General features: G+C 39.8%; 1 protein-coding gene across 1 annotated transcript; it reads right to left on the bottom strand.

The window, feature by feature from the left end:
• Positions 1 to 4,664: 4,664 nt before the first annotated feature.
• Positions 4,665 to 8,988, bottom strand: LOC119723784 (protein PFC0760c-like). Its single transcript, XM_038194643.1, has 4 exons — positions 8,608 to 8,988; positions 7,816 to 7,963; positions 6,238 to 6,745; positions 4,665 to 5,038 (listed from the first exon to the last, which is right to left on the bottom strand). Exons 1-4 carry the CDS (start codon positions 8,711 to 8,713, stop codon positions 4,796 to 4,798), a joined length of 1,005 nt encoding a protein of 334 aa, XP_038050571.1. The 5' UTR covers positions 8,714 to 8,988; the 3' UTR covers positions 4,665 to 4,795.
• Positions 8,989 to 9,327: the final 339 nt, after the last annotated feature.

The following is a 9,327-nucleotide window of genomic DNA, read 5'->3' as shown; positions in this document are numbered from 1 at the left end:
AACAGTCACATTTTATCAAACATTTACTAGGATGGAAGTTGTAACGTTACACTTATGGGAGGAGGCCTAGAGGGGCTGAAGCCCCTCCCCCTCCCCTGACTTTGCGTGATTAGCATCCTGGGCCCCTCCCCATCTCTTACTTGTGGTTCCAAAATGCTGACTCGCTGATGATTTAGAATTGTAGCTGATCAAGAAGTGGAAGGAAAGCAAGTCAATGTTCAAATTATAGCATAAAATTATCAATAGAAACTATCAGAAAGAGCATCCAGAATGCAGCTTTGGACAGTGTATGTTATCATGAACTGTACATTCTGACATTGAATGAGGTCCACCACGCCCCGTCGGATCTGAATGTAATACAGCCGGTTCATAGGACAAAGTGATTAGAAATTAATTAGTGTTTGCGGGTTTGGTCCTATGTTATTTTGTGGTTTTCTTTTCTGACTGGAAAACAAATTTCTCTTGAGGTTTTCAGGATGATTGGTTTTGAATTAATGACATATTTATTAAAAACGGGTACATCTGGCTCAATCATTGTTCAGTGGGTTTCTTTAATGCTTAATTTACAAAGAGTGTAATGGTGTATGGTAGCCAGGTTATCTATATAGATTCTCATGTACTGTTATTGCCAATTATTAACCTGGATTCCAAACCAGTGCCTGCTTAGTTTACACATTCACCCTATGTATCTTGACAGTAAATTTCTAATTTCTGTATATCTAGCATTGTGTATAAATTTTGGTACAGAATATTAACCATGATTAAATTGACATTTAAAACATTCGTGTAAAAAACAATGGAAATTAATTATGGATATGAGGGGGGGGGGGGAATAAAGACAAAAAAAATACTGTTACTAGAATATTTCCACAAATTCTTAACTACAGGAGTTAAGTCAGCCAGGATTAACAAAGCACCAACATTGAGAGAAACTCTTGATGCAATATTTTTTTAATGGAATCTTGTGTTTCCATTATACATTAACCTTTGTCAGCTATTTTGGATTTTTGTGTACTGGAGTGTAACACATGGACACTCTGTGTGTTTAATGCTTTTGACTGTGGTAAACACACCAGTGTTGCTTACTTCTTACTTTTCAAAACAAACTTGAGCTGAATCCATTGGAATCCGTTCAGTTATGAAAAAAAAAATATCATCCAAACCATTATGAAACTTGTTTTGTAGTTTCCCTGACCAGCAAAGTGTGATTGAAACAGAAATATACGACTTCAGGATTGGTGACAATAGTTGGTCAATTTCTCTGACTTCACCGTGCTTGAGTGCATTGCATATTCAAGGGAGGAGACTATTGTGTAGTAGTAAATGGTTCCAACAGATGGAGCGATGTAGAAATATTGTATAAATTGCATGTGTAGAGGAAAAACACTGATGTACATGAATAACAACATTTGATATTCAAGAAAAGAAAAATTCATGTCTGTTATTTTTTGTGTTGTTTCATAAAACAAACTCTGTCATATCATGCCATCAATCCATAGTATCATGTAGTGTAAACTTGTACTGTCCGTGCTCTTGAGCAGCACCAATGATCTATTTCCGGGAGGAGTTTTGTACTTGCATGTTTTATTTTAACAAAAACACCCCCTGTGGGTTTTTGGGGGAAAAGGCTTTTATTTTGGGTTGTTTTTGCATGCAAACAGGTCCGACCTGCGACTAGACCGATTCCCAGTCGCTTCTTTTATCATAGTGATAGGTGTTGGGATCCATACCGTGTGCACACTGAATTATTGTTGGGCCGCAAATAATTTTTACTCTGTAAAAGCAACTTTCCAAAACTAAATGTGGATCTACTTATTTGCTCGGTGTCATATTCAAAAATCACTATTAAGGGGATGAAACTCAAAAATAGCATTGACAGTACATGTACATCTTTAAGTATTGCAGGGTTTTTAAGGTTTCTTTTTTTTATCGGGGGGGGGGGGGGGGTTCAGGCATATAGCCCGTCCATATCTCCCCTGTGACTGTTGAACCCAACTAATAATGTATTTCAGAACTGAATTTCATATGTTTATCACTCATTGGAAATGTGGGTATTTTGTCGTCACGGGAGGGCGCTGTAAAAGGGTAAAGGATGCAGACCAGGGCCCAATTTCACGGCGCTGCTTAACAGTTAGCAGAAAAGTTGTGTTTAGCATAGCAGAAAAATTTGCTAACCTTAAGCACTATTTCACGGCGTGTGTGTGCTAACGGTCGCGCGTGAATGGAGATTTCTATTGTTACGTCACTAAGTTAAGCAAATTTTTCCTCTGAGGTAAGCATGCCTTTTGCTGTGCTTATGCTTACGGTCTCCATGAAATAGACGGAGGCTCTGTTAGCAGAAAAACGTGTGCTTAGCAGCGCCGTGAAATTGGGCCCAGTAAATAAAATCCAGATAGCATTAAATGCCCTCACTTTAAAAATCGGGAAAAGGTCATTTTCCTCAAAACATTACATTGAATTAAAGTTAAAGTTTGATTCACCCTCTTTCACATTCTGTAAAATTGTTGGTTATCCAATGGATTTGGGGTGATTTGGCGGTTTTGTCCCTCCAAAAACTATCACTTATCAGCTTATCCGTGGGGGGGGGGGGGGGGGGGGGGGGGGGGGAGGGGGGAGGGGGAGGGGGGCACTTTTCCCCCGGCGGATTTTTTTTACCAAATTTTTTGTCAGCAATGATTTAAATAAATGTTTCTAGAGCTCTTCTGACATCAATCCCACAAATGAAAACCCGCTCAACAACCATTGCAATACGCCGTGAACATGTCAATATAATAAGCCTATGTAATAGTATGCATGAAAATTGGCAGTTTTGAAGAGCGCCCCCATATGGAAGATATTATGTACCCCCCCCCCCCCCAACCCGCAAAAGCTGAATTCGCTGCTGCAGCTTTTCTGAGCTGTAGAATCATATACATGTATAGGCTACAATTTTTATTCGGGATACGACAAAAGTGGGAAGGGGGAACAAACGATATGATATCCCCCCCGCACTTTAATAAATGGGGATGGGGAGGGGGTTCCGGGGCCGTGCCCCACAGATTGACGCCCATGCATGGCAGTAATATGAATCGTAAGTTGGCCGACGCATGCAATGTTTGACCCATTTTCTGGTCTGCACTTCATATTATATCGTGGCGTCGGAATCAGAAATGTCCGGGAAAATATATCCAACTTTTCGCGATGGGAATGTCTTTCTTTCTTCCAATAGAGTTCTAGACTGAGTCCATAAATAGCAAAGGGGAAATAAAAGCGGGGTTTGTATGACCGAGCTCTGACGAAACAATGCGTCTAATAGCTTTTCATTCCCAACTTTTTCTGAAAAAAAAAGAAGTCTCTATTTTGAACCTCAAAACGCACTAACTACACTATGTCTCATTGACCAAAAGGCTCACTACTTATCTAATGCATAACAATTAGCCATTCATAATTATTGAAAGTTTGATTTTCTGTAGCTACACAGAGCAAAGACGTATTGACTATTTCACTTTTTTTAAGCAGAAGTTATAACTAATCAAAAAGTCCAACACTTGCAGTCGTTTTTGTCTTCGTTGAACACGAGCTTTGTACTAATGGAGCTGAGGTTTTTCAATTGAAATGGTTTAAATTTGTTTTAAACGTTAACAGACGAACTTCGAATGATGCTGTGTTAGCAGAAGTAGGTCGATTCCCCTTATATATTGAGCACAGTGTTAATACTCTTAGATATTGGTTTCACTTGTCTGAAAAACCCGAGAGTTCTATTTTATACAATGCGTTTTGTGAAGACTCAGCGTTAGGAATTCGCCGTAAAACCTCGCTCTCCTTAAGGTTACGTAAGTGTTTTGACACAGTTCATTGGAATGTTCCAATAACAAGTACTTGCGGTAGTAATAAAAGGTCTGTATTGAGTACTCTTACTAATCTTATGCAAGACAGCTATATTAAACAGTGGAACGACAGACTGCATTGTGACCTTAGAAAAGATAGTTACCAGAAAAACAAACTTCGTACTTACCGTATGTTTAAACAATTATATGAGTTTGAGCCATATTTATGCTACTTATTGGATTCTGGTTATAGATCTTGTTTTTCTCAATTTAGATGTTCATCTCACAAGTTAATGATTGAAGTTGGTAGATACACTGGTTTAGCTCTACATGAAAGGTTATGTCCACATTGTCTACTTGATGTTGAAACAGAAATGCATTTTCTTTTAGAATGTCCATTATATAATGATCTTCGATCTAATTTTCTTACTGACATTTGTAAAATGGAACCTGGCTTTAACGGTTTAACAAAAAATGATAAATTCATTTTTCTGATGTCGTCGGCAGATAAACATACTATTATATGTGTGGCTAAATTTATTTTCCAATGTACAAATCTTAAAGAGAGGCAAAGCATGACGTAATTTCAAAGCATATTCTTTGTTAACCCACCTGCCAAATAATTCAATGTTTAATTTCACTGTTGTAACCCTTCCCCAGGGTCATGGGTTTTTTCCTATTTGTGGAATAAAACATAACATAACATAACTAATTTACATGGGCATTGAAATTGATCAGTATTTGTGGTGGATCCATTAGTTTTCAAATGAGTTGGCTGAGTGGTCAGCAAAAGTAATACAGAACTTAACGGCCTGAAGCAAATACATAAGGCAGCATAGAACTTGCAATATCGTTAATTCAGGAAAGGAACTTTTGGACGGAACAAACCATTTTAAATCCGCCCTCGCAACGACGGAAGCAACTTCAGCATAGCGTTCGTTTAAGTTGAATTCTATAAGCAGAAGTCCTCCCGCTGTTGAAACTGACGCTCAGAGGTCGTCTTTATCAAAGTGGACGTTATGTCCCGTCAGGATGTCCTTGACTCGTTTCTTGGCGTCTTTCTTGGCGCCCATCATTCTCTCCAAGAATTCCAGCTTCTTGACTTCTCCGTTACCCTCATCCTCGGCGTCCGTGTCTCCTGCTCGCTTCATCAGCAGGTCGATCTCGGTGTCTATGTCTGATTCCAGCCTCTCAGCTGCTTTCTCCCGTCCCTTCACGTCTGTCAATTCCTCCTGGGGAAACAGAAAGATCAAAAAGTTTAATAAGTAAAGGAATTGAACGAGTGCCTCAGGTTTTCCATACGACGGAACACGCTCGTAACGAACGTGGAGCCGTTCGTTTATGAAAACAATGTAAAGCCGTTGATTGGTCGATGGTCTGCCGAAGTTACTGGCCGTAGACCTATCGGTCAAGATCTGAAGATCAAGCCAACCATATATTACATAATGACCAAATTTTTACGCATGTATACATACGTTTGTTGTGTGAACGCAGGCTGTATGCGCACACAAGTGTATAAACACCTTCAATCGTGCACCCCATATATTGTCCCTCTTTTGTTTGTACTAAAACTTTTTAGAAGGACCTGTACACGATCGTCAATCGTGGACCCTCGGTCAATCGTGGACCCTATTGTCTTCTATTGCTCAACGTCCACAATTTAAATGTGTGTTTGAAAACGTGGTTTGGGTACCGGGTCCTCAGCCCTCTCGTTTTAATGGGTCTTCCTTGAGTTTAATGTCAATGTTTCATTATCCTGTACGGTTTTCTTTCTAAGTCTACGAAGTACAGTAGACGTTTGCGCATTTCGAACGAGTATAATTATATAGCTCCTTCGAGCATATTAATGCGCACGTGTATTTTAGCGCTTAAGTTTACAACAAAATCCTATCCACATCTTCATTGGTCTAAAGAAATGAAGATGTGGTTATAGGAGCAGTATTATCATTTGCATTTATCCCAGAAGTAACCAGCTTTCTTGGATTAAAGATCGTACTGGTATTAAACAGCCCGTGAAATCATTCCGTCTTCACTGCTTCTTCATTTAGAAGAAATCAAGTAAGTGTATGTAGGTGATTTCCAACGATCAGTCAATTGACTGATTTTTGGACATAAAGAGTGCTACAGACAAAATGGTGTTTCGTGATGGTTGTGCATGGTTTTTCCACTAAGTGTAATATCCACGAGCTGAAACTTACACAGGTTAGGTTTTGAACATTCTTCTTTTCATTTTTGAGTGATATTGGAAACATGTAAAATGCACGAAAAGCAAATATTCAACTACGTATATGCCTTTAATTTTAAACTTGACTGTTTCTGAAAGTTACTTTGTGTTTGAACATTTTTCAGCCAAATTGTCAAATAAAATTTTTTAATTTTTTTTTATGGGGGGTTCAAAGAAATCCATTAACGTTACTCGAAAAAAATGTACCTTTATGTTTAAGCTTTTCAGTTGGTACTCGTTAAGCAGGCTCTTGGCAACTTTTAAAATCTTGCCGTGCGTGTAGATAATTCCATCGTCAGTGTCATGGTGATCGTCGTCATGCTCACTAGCACCGTCGCTGTAATACCCATCTTCATTATCATCCTCGGTGTCGTCGTCGCGCTCTTCATGGTCGTCATCGTGCCAGATGTGGTCGGCGTCATCCAAGCTATCGTCTGCCTCCTCATTGAACGTCCCCTCTCCGTCCCCCAGCTTTTTCTCCCCGTCCACCCTTGCCTTCTCTTCCGTCTTCTCCTCGTGCTGGTCCGGCCCTTCCTGTGTTACTTTCTTCTCTCCCGCTTCGTTCTGATTTTCTTGTTCATCTTTGTCATCATCACCACCGCCGAAGCCGAACCACAGCAGATGGCGTCGGCGAGCAAGTCCGGGGCTGGCAGGTTTAGGAAATACCTCGCCGCCGGAAACTAGCACTTTTACTTTGGTCTCCAAGAAAGGGGATCTACAATAACAAGATATTTAGTCATCACTGGTATGAAATGAATACATTTATGCTTGCAATATAACGAATCTATAATGATTAAGCATAGTGCTTAGCCGTTGTATGACCTTGTTGACTTCTTTTTCAACCCTCGCTACAAAACGGGGCTCTCGATTTCGATGCTAATTTGAAATTATTTTATTTTCTGTAATTCAGAGTAGCGGCCTACTAAACGAATTAGTCCTATCTATGTGATGGCCGCAGGATCTCGGTTGAAGAGACAAAATTACGACCATCAAGGTCATGGATCAAGTCGGCATTTCCCCGTAAATTAAAGCTACTACTTGGTGTGGTAAACCTGTGCAAGCTCCTGCTCACAGCATCGTAGGCCTAGTTTAGGTCATAGATCAGGTGGCGCGGTCGGAGACTAAACCAAAACTTTAATACATTTGAAAAAGAACGGATAAAAAGCGTTTTATGGGATGTTTTTAATTTATCAGCACAAACCTTACATAATGTAAGTTTCCTTCTTGGACCACTTTCATGGGGCAATAGTAGAAAATATTGTTTAGTAAATGTAAATGCCAAGCAAAAACCAAAGGATGACATAATCACTTTTCTGGGCTGAGGAGCTCCTTCAAATTGGTCTTTAGGTACACAACAATTAACTTTTTTTTTACGGTGGACACAACAGGAGGGCACTATTTGGAGTCGGTAAATTTAGGTAAAACAAAAATAGGTTTTCCACTTCAAATATCTCCCTCCTATTATTTATTTATTTCTTATTTTAACTGGGTATCCCATTCAGTGGAATCCACTGATCTCCCATGGGTCCCAGTAAAGAGAAGACAATGTGAAGAAATTACAGTTTTAGAGGTGGGAGGAAAAGCCCAGAACGGAATCAGATAGGGACTGAAAACCCAAACCACCTTGACCCAGGCGGGATTCGACTCCGGGTCACAGCTGCCGAAGGCTAGGAAAGTACCGCTACGCCAACCTGACTCCCCTAAATAGGGGATTTCTCTAATAGGGGGCGGGGTTAACACATCTGCGTCTCCCTCAAGTCATGCTAACTGTTGCTTTATCCTTACCCATCAACAGTGGCTGGCTTGGGGTCTTGGCCCATGTGGAGGTACTTGGACGCGCCGTCCTCTCCCCCGTGTGTACCCTCCCCTTCGCGGTGCACGTAGACGGAGCCGTCCACGGACGAACCAGAAGCTGCATCGGGGGCACGGGGACCTGTCAGACGAGATCAGACTTTTTTTAGCAAGATTTTTAAAGATTTGCCCTGACTTATATAGCAGATTAAAATGCATTGGTTCACAGCATAGTGTCTAAAACTGGTGTCCATGATGTAAAAAATATTTTTTCAACATTTTATCCGTAAATGACATGAAATATACATTATACCTGAATTTTCTGTGATCCGGACCTTTGAAATACGGTTAGCAAATGAGACACTAACTTTTGGTGATCACCAGACGAAAGTGTGATTTTAATGGATGATCGGTAGGGATCAAAAAGCATGAACTTGAAAAAGGTGCAGGACGCTGGGAAATTATTAACTTGAAACTTGTGGTTCGAGTTGTAATCTTCTGTTAATCTCAATTTCTCAGAACAATTCCTCTCCCAGAATTTGTAACTTCATAATGATATTCGCCATACCATGTCCATCTCGCCAATCCGAATCCTGATATCATCATTTAGGCCTATATTATGCTATATAAGTTGCCCTATGTTAATAAACGCAAAATATCACGATTCGCAGTTTTGCGAAATAAAAATTATTACTATGATGCAGCATGATAAGCCACGTGTTTCAATTCATTTCTTTCCAAAATGGCAAAATAATTTTGTTTTGAAAGCTTAACTAAAATTCTTACCGACTGGAAGGCCGCTAGTCCCGCCATGGAACGCTAAGAGAACAAAGAGAAGAGATTTCATGGCGACAAATCGAAATGCTCGGCTGGAAAACAACATCACCGTCATTCTGTGTCTTTAATTTTGACGAATCTTCTCTTCGAGCTGAACTTTTTACCGCTATTATTGTTTCCACTATTTCTTGGTTGTCCAGTGTCTAAAGTTATGTATCCGCTTCAGCTAGCTATTTAGCATTTTCAGACAAACAATAAGCTAACAACATGCACAAATATTCTGAATTCGTCCAGATAGATTTAGCTATATGTACTCAACTCAGAAATAAAAACCTTTGGTGATGAGTGACTGAATTATCTTGAACAATAGACAATTTTGCGTCAGCTGTTGGTTCATTGTTCACAATAGAGCTATATAGCTGTAGGCAGGCGATTGATTGGAATTGTACATGCACGTGTTTTAAAACGGCTCATGTGTAACAGGTGTCGGGATACCGTGTGTATGTATGTTGACGTGAAAGAACAATACCAATAATTTCGTTTCCAAAGCATTTTTTGTTTTGTTAATACCCATTTGTTTGGTTTGTTGGTTTTGTTTGGGTCTTTTTTTATTGGTTTTTTTTTTGGGGGGGGGCTTGTTACTACTTGTCTTTTCCCCCTTTTTTTCATAGAAGGGAGGATGATATGCACTGAACGCTAGAGTCCATGATTTTTATATATTTGCGGAAA

This window comes from Patiria miniata, unplaced genomic scaffold, assembly GCF_015706575.1.
Source record: "Patiria miniata isolate m_02_andy unplaced genomic scaffold, ASM1570657v1 HiC_scaffold_17, whole genome shotgun sequence".
NCBI lineage: Eukaryota > Metazoa > Echinodermata > Asteroidea > Valvatida > Asterinidae > Patiria > Patiria miniata.
This window is presented reverse-complemented; position numbering and strand designations above follow the sequence as displayed.

Bases quoted from the DNA above. Each gene is read 5' to 3' on its own strand.
- LOC119723784 (XM_038194643.1), bottom strand. From the start codon at position 8,713: ATGACGGTGATGTTGTTTTCCAGCCGAGCATTTCGATTTGTCGCCATG. The intron at 7,964-8,607 runs GTAAGAATTTTA...CTCGTCTGACAG, and splicing joins GACTAGCGGCCTTCCAGTCG to GTCCCCGTGCCCCCGATGCA. The intron at 6,746-7,815 runs GTAAGGATAAAG...TTGTTATTGTAG, and splicing joins AAGCCAGCCACTGTTGATGG to ATCCCCTTTCTTGGAGACCA.